Source organism: Haliotis rubra, unplaced genomic scaffold, assembly GCF_003918875.1.
Source record: "Haliotis rubra isolate DU_JTF1 unplaced genomic scaffold, ASM391887v1 Scf7, whole genome shotgun sequence".
NCBI classification, from domain to species: Eukaryota; Metazoa; Mollusca; class Gastropoda; order Lepetellida; family Haliotidae; genus Haliotis; species Haliotis rubra.
Genome location: NW_025767412.1, coordinates 3,347,646 through 3,360,936, shown reverse-complemented (window position 1 = coordinate 3,360,936; position 13,291 = coordinate 3,347,646). Strand labels below are relative to the sequence as shown.

The following is a 13,291-nucleotide window of genomic DNA, read 5'->3' as shown; positions in this document are numbered from 1 at the left end:
GTTACTGGAGACATATTTTGTTCCGGAAACCTGGGTGTATCATGTTCTGAGTAGATATGGTTAAACTGCATGGGGAAATATCACGTTCTACCCGTACTGTGTTTAGAATGTAAACGCATCCATGGCAGTTTAGATCTAAATATGTTTCAGGGTGTGTTTTGATCTTAAAAGGAATACACATTTATACAACAATACAAACACAATTGGGACCCAAACACATAAAATAAGCTACTTTTGAGCCTAAACATTATATCCTGTTCTCTCGACAATCTAGACATGTTTAGAATAAATATTACTGGGGTATCATTGAATACCGCAAGTCCTTGGTTGGTGTAACTAGATGTCTGTCCGGGAATATCGTATTTCCTAGGATGACATAACTAAAATGTCTGTGCGGGAATATCGTATTTCCTAGAATGATGTAACTAGAATGTCTGTCCGGGAATATCGTATTTCCTAGGATGACATAACTGAAATGTCTGTCCGGGAATATCGTATTTCCTAGGACGATATAACTAAAATGTCTGTGCGTGAATATCGTATTTCCTAGAATGACATAACTAAAATGTCTGTGCGGGAATATCGTATTTCCTAGAATGATGTAACTAGAATGTCTGTCCGGGAATATCGTATTTCCTAGAATGATGTAACTAGAATGCCAGTCCGGGAATATCGTATTTCCTAGAATGATGTAACTAGAATGTCTGTCCGGGAATATCGTATTTCCTAGAATGATGTAACTAGAATGCTTGTCCGGGAATATCGTATTTCCTAGAATGATGTAACTAGAATGTTTGTCCGGGAATATCGTATTTCCTAGGATGAAATAACTAGAATGCCTGTCTGGGAATATCGTATTTCATGGGATGATATAACTGGAATATTTGTCCGGAAATATACTCATGCCAATAATGGTTGTCAACCCCCTCCCCACCCCAACCCCACACACACACCTCACACCCTCTCCAATTAAAGAAATTGAAGGGGGTGACAACCATTATTGGCATGAGTATATCTTATGCCACAGGTTGATATAAATGGAATGCCTGTAAATATTTAATGCCCTTGGTTGATATTACCAGATATACTCGTTTTGTATTGCTAAAGCAGAGATTTCAAATTACACATATAAATAATTACAATGATTTATACGACTGACACGACGATGGGAAATTATTTGAATGCTGGGCGACTCTTTTCGCCTTAATACCATTGCTGATAATGGTTCATCCATCTGTTCACCATTGATTGAAGAATTAAGTTAATGACAATAGTAATCATAAATATGATTAATTTGGGAATAATTTCGTGTCGAATGTAAGTGTCCATTTATGAGGTGAGGTGAAACTGGGTTTAACGTCGTGCTGGAGAATATTTCGCTCATATGACGACGTGCATGCGTGTGTATGTGTATGTGCGGCTGTTTGTTTAAGCCCAGACTTAAGCTGGTTTTATAGTGCTAGCTCACTGAGATACCATGCCGCAGTGAAGTATGAATACCCCACTCAGACACATTATACTGACTCTAAGCCGACCAGTCCTTGTTGTACCCATTAATGCCGAGCGCCAGCCAGGGACCAACAAGTACCATATTTTAACGTCTTTTGGTATGACGCGGTCGGGGATCGAACCCACGACCTTCCGCTCTCCGGGCGGACGCTCTAACCACTACACCACGGAGGCGGTCTTTATATTTATGACGGACACATTGAGGGAATAACGGCTAATGATATATACTGGTACAGTAAAGGTAGTAAATACATTCTGATGAAATTGCAGCAATGGTGATCGGCGGATATAGCAGGATATCTATATACCGCTAATTCCACAACACATGGCCATGCTCAAAGCGCTTCCTGGGGATGGAGATGCTGGCAGAAATGTTACTGATATCTTCGGAAAAGGTGGGTCTTGAGGCATGCTTTCAAAGACGTGTGTGGTGTTAACTTCAAGTCAATAGGACGGGAATTCCACAGAGATGCAGCAGCAAACGGGATATACTAGTATATGTCATTTTACTACAGGTCATAATGCCCTGATCATTGTGTCTGGCTGCAATTCTGACATTTAAACTTGACATGTCATGCATCTGATTTGCATTTTAATAGAGCGCGACATTAAGATTAGATGACTGTTTTGCCGTTCTACCAGTCCTCGGTGGTAGGGGGCGCCGTAACACAGACGCGTACCTCACAGCGTTGCTTCCCTTTGGCGTCCCAGGAACATGTGATCGTAGGTTCTATGATGGTTCTATGTTGGGCAGCATCATGCCCATGCTCGTCGGTTTGACCAAAGTGGTATGGACTAAGACCTGTATCTCTCGGGTTCTAATCCCACATAAAGCATCAGCGTGAAAACTAACTTCTGTTAATCGAAACATTGCCATTGGACGTCGGGAGACTGGGAGTCTCAGTCTGCCGTTGCACGTCACCTCAATGTTTACCAGAGTACCATCTGTCGTTTATGGGCCCGACATCAACAAGTCAATCCTACGCAAGATCGGCCTCGAAGTGGTAGACCTCGGATTACCACTGCAGTGTAAGATAGGTACATCCGATACTTCATTTGCGGAATCGACCTGTCACAGCAACAGCAACAGCAACTGCAACTACAATTGACGCTAAAATGAACGTTTAGCCCAGAATTGTGTCGCCCAGGATGACCGATATGGTTGGTGTGAGCATCATGATGTGGGGAACCATATCCTACACGCCGAAATCTAACTGCTATTCGGTACAGACACGAAATCTTAAGGATTGACGTGGTTCCGATGATTGGCCGCCGCTAAACATGTTAACAGACATTGATATTTTATTCTGTGACATTTGACAGCAACTGATCCTGAATTACATGTGTTATCTCCCTTTAAAGTGAGCAGATAAGATTCGTAAAAATTAATCTGTGCGTTTCTTTTCAAGAAGAGTATATAAACCTGTAAAGGGTGTTTGAGCAACTTCAATCAAATATGATTTTCCTTTGTTTGTGATATCAATAATCTACTTTGAGCCATCGGTTATAGAGAAATATAAACACTTAATCTGTATCCGACAGGAGATATTTCTATTTTTGACAAAATACCGACGAATACATCAAAGCCATGACATCCGTACAAAGGAAACCGATGATATGTTCCAAATGCTGTATTTCCAAATACAAATTGTGTTTAAATACGGGTTAGTCGTCAGCAGCCTTAGCGTATCGTATATACGACTAGTTCGATAGATGGTCATATTCGCGGCCACACTGGGTTAATGTATGTCATCGTGTCCCAGTTGCGAAGGGATGAGCGTGATGTTCATCACACGATTGTCTGGTCCAGTCATTCAGATGGAATATTGTCATGCTGCCAAACACGGTCCCGCATCCAAGGACTCAGCGTACCCTTAACTTCAACTGATTTGGGACCTGGGGGTCTATGCATAATTGCAAGGGGGCGGTGGGGTTAAAGCCTATTGGTTAAAGCGTTCGCTCCTCACGCTCTGGACCCGGGTTCGATTCCCCATTTCTGGTTTCCCCCGCCGTAATATTGCTGGAATATTGCTAAAAGCGGCATAAAACCATACTCACTCACGTTCATTGATTCACTCACTCACTCTATACACAAGAACACACACCACCAATAATTGTCAAACCATCTGCTCCTTTACAGTGCACAAACATAAGCCACTGGCAGCGGGGACGTGCAAAGCTGATGCACTGTAAGATTGGTTTGAATTGATACAATAATAACATTAAGTTGCATTCAAGGATCAGCTATTGTGACATGACCCGACAAAGGAAAGTAAATAAGAAAGCCATTCATTAATAAAATATATTCAGAGTAAGAGCGTACGGGCGAGGTCGTGAGATCAATATCCATCTGAACTACCCACAGTCATGGGTAAGCCTGGTGCTCTCAAGTAAATTCATTATCTGGACGGTACAGGTTGCAGCTGAGGAAACTGTACATAGCATCATACCACTGTGAACATTTTCTGATTACATTGCGAGATATATTACTGTGATATAAAATTCTTCGAAATAGACAGAAAATGATGAATAATTAAATGTAAAGACTTGTTTTCAGACCAGCCGAGTGTAAACGTTAACCTATACGTATCACGTGTACAGTAATGACGTCACCCACCACTATAGCAAGATGTGGAATAACAACTTGAACCCAGGTAGATGTTTCTTGGTTGTCAAGGTGATAAACAATATGCCTCCACATGATAAAAAAAAAAAGAAATATCAAAAAACATTAAGTGGTTTCTTTTCTGTCGTACTTGACGATTGTGTAGTGTAGGGTACTATGGTATTATGTTGTGTTGTAGGCTAGTGTAGTGTAGTGTCGTGAAGCGTTGTGCTGTGTTGTGGTATTGTACTGTTTAGGATTATGTTGTGTTATTTCGTATAGTGTTGTATGGTTGATGTTGTGTTGCATTCTGTTGTGCTGAAGTGCGTTGTGTTGTGGTATTTCGTATAGTGTTGAACAGTGTCGTATGTTTGATATGTTGTGTTGTGTTCCGCTCTGTTGAGGTGCGTTGTGTTGTGGCAGTGTAGGGTAGAGTGGTGGTGTTTAGTGTTGTGTTGTGCTGTGCTGTGTAGTCTAGTGTTATGTTCTGAAGTGGAGTTTCTGAACTCATTTCACAAAAACATTTTCCGAACTTCCACACTCCAATACAGATTTATTGTACTCTTAAAAAGCTTAGAGCTAATATCGGTCCATGCCACGACCCCTTTATCATGCTATGATAACCCCAACTCTAAATCTCCAACTGCTCGTCAATGTATATTCATTCATATGATTTCTCCCCATTCATTCATATGATTTCTCCTCATTCATTCATTCATTCATATGATTTCTCCCCATTCATTCATTCATTCATATGATTTCTCCTCATTCATTCATTCATATGGTTTCTCCCCATTCATTCATTCATTCATGATTTCTCCCCATTCATTCATATGATTTCTCCTCATTCATTCATTCATATGATTTCTCTCCATTCATTCATTCATTCATATGATTTCTCCCCATTCATTCATTCATTCATATTTCTCCTCATTCATTCATTCATATGATTTCTCCCCATTCATTCATTCATGATTTCTCCTCATTCATTCATTCATATGATTTATCCCCATTCATTCATTCATTCATATGATTTATCCCCATTCATTCATGATTTCTCCTCATTCATTCATTCATATTTCTCCCCATTCATTCATTCATTCATATGATTTCTCCCCATTCATTCATTCATTCATATGATTTATCCCCATTCATTCATTCATATGATTTCTCCTCATTCATTCATTCATGATTTCTCCTCATTCATTCATTCATATGATTTCTCCCCATTCATTCATATGATTTCTCCCCATTCATTCATTCATTCATATGATTTCTCCCCATTCATTCATTCATATGATTTCTCCTCATTCATTCATTCAGTCAGTCAGTGTTTTTAATGACCGCAGACCCGAAGGATCCCAGAAGTTCCTCCCTACCCCAACTATGGTGGCATCCCTGCCAGCCCTGGTCTGCATCTCTGCCAATGCCGTTGCCAGATTATCTCTACATCGGTGTTCCTCCACAAACTTCCACATGCCAAACAAACTTCAGACTGATCACATTTGAATTGGCCTACAGCAATCCATGCTTAGTGGCGAATGTTTACTGGGGTTGGGTTTTTCATACTATTAACAATAGAAGCTATGTCCGACTGGAATTATTTTCATCTTTGAAAAAATACCAGGAGCATAACATTCGTATATACACTATAGGAATCAATGGTACAGATGTTGTACTATTTAAACAAATATTTACAAAACGTTTGTTTAAATCTGAGTTGGAATTGAAGCGACTTTTGGGATGGGATGGTCAGACTTGCTGGCTTGGTTGATGCATGCCATCGTACCCCAAGGGCAGGGATGCGCCTGGTGTCAGTCACAGGATTGTCTGGTCAAGACTCGATAACTTACAGCCGTCCAATAGCTGGAATATCGCTAATTGAGCGTTAAACATCAACCAAACAATTGGAGTAAACCAACAGGTTCCAGGGCACAATCCATCCTTTGTGACCACGGCTGATAATGGCTTACTTTGACACGTTCCAGCGAACACTATTATAGTCATAAGGAAAGCAGTGTTTGTTTGTTTAGTTAATCTATACGACACAATTAGTCGCAGTGTGAGGCTGCAGCGTCGCCGATGTGACCTACAACTTAAAACTCCCTCAGTTCTCCGCCAACCATGATCGGTGGTACAAAAAACATTTAAATATTTACATACATTGCATATCTTCTTTGATGGGCATTTTAGAAGTTGAGTTGATGAAGAATAATAACAATTATATTGGATATACAACTAATTCAGTCCTTGTATGTCACCCTACTGGCTTCCTATCAACTTACTCAATCTCTCATACAAACGGTGTATATCAACCTCATCTATTGTATAAACAACTCATTCCCTATCTACTGTAACAACAACTCCTGTATATATTCACTCAATTTGTTACTCATGTATCACTTGCTTGACAACGACATTAGAACCTATGTCGAAACGTCGCCTCCACAGAATAAAAGAAGTTATATATCCATAATAATTGTCATTATTCTACATTGCATATATCAAGATGGTAGAGGTCGCTTAGGTACACCAAACTACATGACATTCAAATAAATAAAAGCACACTTTAAGTTCACTTAAAGAGCAATCGTTGGAAGTGATGAATACTATTGTTCGTGATTATCCGTTTTTACAGGAGGATGGTTACACGTTCAGCAAATTTTCGATTTGAATGAAAGGTGGCGTGTGACAATGGAGAGTGAGGATTTGTTACGAAGAGTGATGTGACCCTACTGACTGTTCATAACCAGATGGCGTCATTCGATCCTCTCCCTATCGACCAGTCGACTGTCAGAAACAAGTGATGATATCGAATGGTTTCATCCCGAGTCGTCCTCTGTGCACTGTCTCTCATTTTATAACGCGTGTCAAGTATAGCTGGTCATGTGGAAGAGCGGGAATGTGGTTGTTTAACTCGGCCTTGAATGGAAGTTCTATAACACCAGGTCAGGGACTTTTATGGAGTGAAACCCACTGTGACGCGAATCAAGGACGTTGTAGACGGTAACGTGCAGACAAAAAGAACATCGTTATTGTGAGTGAGTATAGTTTTACGCCGCTTTTAGCAATATCACGGCGGGAGACACCAGAAATGGGCATCACGCGCTGTACATTGTGGAATCGATGCCGGGTCTACCAAAGCTTGAACCACTAGGATACCCCATGTCCCCTTCATCGTTATAGAAGGAAATCGTGGAACAACTGACCAGCAGATCCCGACTCTCCAAAGGGAGGCAATCCAGAGGTGAACATTAGGACAATTGTAGCCATTGTAACCGTGCAGGGTTCCCTAGTTCCCAACCATGCATGTGTGTTAGACTGGAAACATGTGACAACACCGTGAACGTGGCGATACCTAGACAAACCGTGGACATTCCAGGTTCTATAACGGTCATGAGAGAGGACTCCGTGGATCGGGTGGTCAGGCTTCCTAACTTTGTTGACATGTCTTCATATCCCGACAGCGTCGATCGGGTGGTCAGATTTGGTGACTTTGTTGACAACGTGTCCCCATATCCCAAACATATCGATCACTACAACTTCTGAACCAGAATCGATCATGAGCATCAATGTTGTTGACTGCGGCGTTAAACAAGGAACAAACAAGCACATGTTACCTTACTCGAGGGATTATGACCACGGTTTTGTTTGTTTGTTTGTTTGTCGTTTAATCCCGCACTCAGTAATATTCCAGCTATATGGCGGCGGTCTGTAAATAATCGAGTCTGGACCAGGCAATCCAGTGATCAACAGCATGATCATCGATCTACTCAATTTGGATACGATGACATGTGCCAACCAAGTCAGCGAGCTTGACACCCGATCCCGTTAGTCGCCACTTACGACAAGCATGGATTGCTGGAGACCAATTCTAACCCGGATCTTCACGGGTATTGCGACCACGTGTAAATATTAGAAGTCGTAACTTAAGAAAAGCATCATTGACGAATCGCTGTTTAAACATTTCATAAAAGCGATAAGAGAAGATCTATAAAACTGGCGTCAAACATTGAGTATATAAAACCCAGGTCAGTTGTAAGCATCTAAACATGGCTGCCACATGCACGTGCAATCGACCTGTGACCGCCTCTTCCGGTCGATCGCTTACACATCGGCTTATCAGGCGAGGCCATAATGCCTCGACTTAACCGTGACGAAAGTCCTATCAGCAAAGATCAGTGTAAATGAGTATATCATTGCAAGGTATTGATTCCAGTGTTGGTTTGACAGATCTGCTAGACGCGCCCGAGGTAACAGCGGCTGTGTTATTTAGCCACTGCCAGATGGTGTTGACACTGACAATATGGCGTGTTATCGCGCCACAAGGTGGTGTTTAGAGACACCGAAAGCTCCGTACAACACTGATCGCATTGCTTCAAATCTGACATATGCTAACATCCTAACGACTGTCCTTGTATCATGACAAAACACACTGATTACACGCAAATCGCGTGTTCATCTGGTGCTTTTGATAATACAGAAATATTTGTTTAATTAAAACTGTGTGTCCAACGAAATTGTATCGTGTTCGTTTTAACATGAACAATAACATTTAACAATAATTGTTCGGATTCTGTTTAATGTTGTAGAAATTACCGTCAGGCAAATGAAAGCATACATGTTTGTTTCACGGTGGCTAAGCTGAAACAAACAAGACTGGTGATGTATTTCATAGGGATATAATACCTGTGTTATTGGCCTTAGGTTTTCGACTCTTTCCGACCTAATAACATTCTGATAACTTTATTAACACGTTTAGTTCCTTTTAACCGCCGACTGAGTTTCTCAGGACTTTACAGGAAATTACAGACAAACCACACTCACATCGTTCCTGGAGAAAACGAAGGGTTTACAACCTGCATATCGTTGGGTTAACACCTTCAAACAATTCAGTTTTAACAATAACGTCTTTCTGTTTTAACAGCCTAAAGCACAATCTAATTTATACAGGGTCGGTGGAGTAGCCTAGTGATTAAACCATTCGCTCGTCACGCCGAAGACCCGGGTTCGATTCCCCACATGGGTACATACCATTTCTGGTATTCCCCGCCGTGATGATGCTGTAATATTGCTAAAAGCGGCGTAAAACCCATCTCACTGACACACTATTTTATCCAAGATTGTCCAAGATAATATATATATATCAATAAAAAAAAACACCCCATCCATCCCAACTTTATTTTAATCTTAACTTGACACGAAAAGACAACTTTCACCTGTTTTGTTGGATTCGGAAACCTAGCAACAGGAATAGCCGTGATTAGTGACGGACCTCAACGTGAAGGGTTTGTCACAGCAGCCCCTATACTGTGTCAGACGGAATCAGGCGGTGCGTGTCTTTCCCTCTGTGTACATCACGCACAAGGTATCCGGCTCGCGAGCCAGCCCAAGTCATCAGGATCACATTGCCCACAGGAGAAAGCGACCTGGATCCATTATCACAGACCGTTGATCATGACGTCTTAATTTTCCTATTCTATAATTTAGTCAAAATAAAATATTCACGTGAAACTGTCCATCCTTCAATCACTTTGCTGGATGTTTCAAATGTTCCGAGGTATACTGACGGAAAAAAGAAAGTACACACCATGTTTGGCACAAAATGAAACAAACAGGAATTTTTTATTTGATGGTGATCTATTTCATGCGGTTATCATACCTGTGTTTTGGATCTATGTTTTTTACTTATTACGTTTAGATACAGTGATATTTTGTCAAATACGATGTATATAGAGTGTATACCTTTTGCCCCTCGGTCTGTATGTACAGTATACAATCTATAATCATTCTAGACATACGTCGTATAGTCCAATAATCTTGCGTGAATACAGGGGGGAAATGAGACTTCAGATTTGCAACTAGAGATACACAAAGGGTTATAGCATGACGCTATTAGTCTTCTCAAATGCCTATCACCTTGACCTTGATTGTTTTCAGGTGGAGAGCCTCAGTCTGGTTGGGGTAAACAGACAGAGAATTTGTCTATCTGATCCCTGTGCCGCTGTCTATAACCACGTGACCGCCTAAATATAAGCAACAAACCCTTTCCATAATCATAACAAATCAGTTGTACGATCCAGACTACCTCTGGATAGTAAGCATTTGTATATAGTTCATTGTAAGATGCCTCATAAGTATATAAATAGTGGCAGTCGCGGTGGCTGAGTGGGTTAGGCGGCTGACTTTGTGTGCTGGCGATTACAATGAGGGTGTGGGTTCGAATCCCGGATGGGACTCAACCCAACAAATTTACTAGAGTCTGTACTCTACTAAGAAGGTGTAATCCCAAATATGACATGTGTTAGTATATAAATCGTTGTCAGATACTACTAATATGGGAGAAGGTGAGCACCCTGTCCCCCCAGTCACACATAACCAGTCTAGAGATAGGAGGTGGGGTCTAGGAGTCGGTATATGTTTTAGAAGAAGGTTGTCAGAATAACAGTCATAATCATACAACTACCGGTCTGACTGCTTCTGAGGCACGAAAGTGTGTGTTGGGCGTCTATTTATCAACCGAACGATTTCTCCTATAACATTTGAATGTCAAGGAAGGAAAACATTGTAATTAATCAGTCATTAAGATAGTGAACTGTTTAATTATTTAATCACTGGCATGTGAATCCGTTTTATTTCCTAATCATTGGTTGAAGAAATTATTGAGCAAAGAAATCGCTGATAGAGGGAGCCGAGTAATTCACCTATATTTGACAGAGGAAACTATTTATTTAATCAATCATTGGTAGAGGGAACTATATATTTAACCAATCATTGGTTGAGGGAGCTATCTATTTAACCAATCATTGGTAGAGGGAACTATCTATTTAACCAATCATTGGCAGAGGGAGACATTTCTTTAACAAGTCATTGGTAGAGGCAACTATCTATTTAATCAGTCATTGGTAGAGGGAAATATTTACTTGACCTAGCATTGACAGAGTATTTATTGGCAAATCAATGACAGAAGGAACTAGATATTTAACCAATCATTGGCAGAGGGGAATATTTAATTGGCCAATCATTGACAGAGGAAACTGTTTCTTGGAACATAGCTGCCCGTTCCCGCTACACACAGAAGGAAAAAGGGAAGGCCTCAGAAAAGAACTTGCGTCTATTAAACCGGAGATGTAACATAATACTGAAACCGTATGCAATGGATAGAACGGCATAAGTAAAATGTTGCATTTGGTAAATTGTGTCAGACCAATCGGGAGAAAAACTCTGAATATAAATATCTTTCGGATGCCCAAATGGCGTCTAACAATTTACCACATCATAGCTAGAGGCTCATCACCTCGAATCAGATCGTAACAGTTGCTATGCAAAACAATTCAGGAGAAACATATGGCAAGTGGTCATACGAACATGTTTCTTGGTCTCCATAATAACAGAGGAGATTCTTGTGGCTTAAACAAATGAAAAAGTAGGCAGTAGGTAGGTGAAACGATATTCATAGACTTCAAGTGGGGGTCTAAATAGTTTCCATGCAAAGACACTTCAAGAAGTGCTCTCAAACTTTGCTCGGAGTACCCCGTTGTCCATCTGAAAACAAATACATCTCTCTCCCAGTCACACGATTAGGACCCGCCTATCACATAAGGCAGATTTGGGAAACCGGGCCAACTGTTTAAAACTTCCATTATGAGACATTTGTTCTGTGTGAATGCCATGTTTAACTACCAAATTCATCATTACACGTACATATGTTACTATGCAAAAATACCAGTACAATGTGTGCAAAATCGTTACCAAGCTGAAAAAAGGCTGAATAAAACTAGACGATTGATCATTCAAACAATTCATGTCGGCATCTGCACGACAAGCTATTTACAAGGGATCTGTATGATGCGGAATTCCGTCTATTCTATAGAAGTGTAATCAACGAAGCTGATTAATACGGGTATTGTTATCAAGGCCAGCAAGCGAGGAACACAAACTAGTCAGATCAGCATCGACTTGTCACAATACTTTGAGCGACCCAGCTTATGCGCTGTATATGAATTAAATACTTCAATAACATCAATACTTCATAACATGTGTTAAACATGGCTTTCGGGTTGACAAAAGCCAGCCCTGACCGCTCATTTCAGAGTAGCATTGACTGGTCATCGTACACCGACCGGAGCAAGGTAGCTGGAGAAAAGGAGATGGCGTTAATTAGTTGAATAGCCGTCAACAAAACTGTGTTGCGTTCTAAGACAGTATGTCAACTTACCTGTCTGCCATACAGCCTGACGTTATCGATCCCACTAGGGTCATAAGGAGCTGAACAAAGAACACCCAATTCATTTCCTTCAGATCCGAATTAGTTTGACATCCCAAATCAAACACCGTAGGGCCAAGAAATCCAACACAAACTCCAAAACTGCCGAACACAAGACAGTAGGTGACAACCTGAAGCCGGTTGTCCATAAACAACCGCCAAAAAGAAACTTTTTCTTCTTTTCCCGCTGTCGTCTGCTCGTTGTGGGTTATCCATTGCGCTCCGTCCACAGAAGCTGAATGATTCAAAGTATTGTCAGTTTCACCCCACTTTTCGTCCGTTCCATCCATTTTTATTCAAATCGTCCCCTCCTCCCTTCTGCTCTAGCTTGTGTTACTTGGCATGGGTTTTGTTCGTCTGCTTCACCACGTCGGCCTCGGCGAGCACGTCCACATTCCGCGTGATCCACTCGAGCAGCTGACTACAGAAGCAGCCGACACAATCTGCCGCAATGAATGCATAGGCTGCCTTATTGAACACATGAGGCTATGAAAACTTGGATCGGAAACTGTAACGGAATGACATGTCCTATTGATTTTACAAGCTACCTCAACACGGTAGGAGCTATCTACTTGGCTTCACCTGCCGCTCGGCGCTTCATTCGCCTGACGTTTTTGAAGTTCCATTTAATTCTCTCAGTGGCAAATTCTCGTTTACAAATTGCAGAGCAGTAATGAAGAAAAATGATGTCATAACGCAAAGATCTGTATGTCAATGGTTTTAGGCAATATAAAAAGACAGAAGTAATTTGCTGGTGTCGGTTGCAAATGGAGAAAGAAGTCGCCAAGTGGAAATCGTAAACAAGACGCTATTCTCACATCCTGAAATACTTACGTAAACGCTGATTGCCTGACGTGTGTTAACTCAAGTTAAAAAAATGGTTGTCTGAATGCATTTCAGAATTATTTCTT

At 41.0% G+C, this 13,291-nt stretch overlaps 1 protein-coding gene across 1 annotated transcript in view; it reads right to left on the bottom strand.

Moving 5' to 3' along the window:
* LOC124258623 (major facilitator superfamily domain-containing protein 4A-like) overlaps window positions 1-12,928 on the bottom strand; it is a 112,382-nt gene extending 99,454 nt beyond the window's left edge. Inside the window, exon 1 of the mRNA XM_046692689.1 lies at window positions 12,333-12,928. Coding sequence (XP_046548645.1) covers window positions 12,333-12,670 — 338 coding nt within the window. The 5' untranslated portion in view covers window positions 12,671-12,928. The remainder of the gene's footprint in view (window positions 1-12,332) is intronic.
* Window positions 12,929-13,291: the final 363 nt, after the last annotated feature.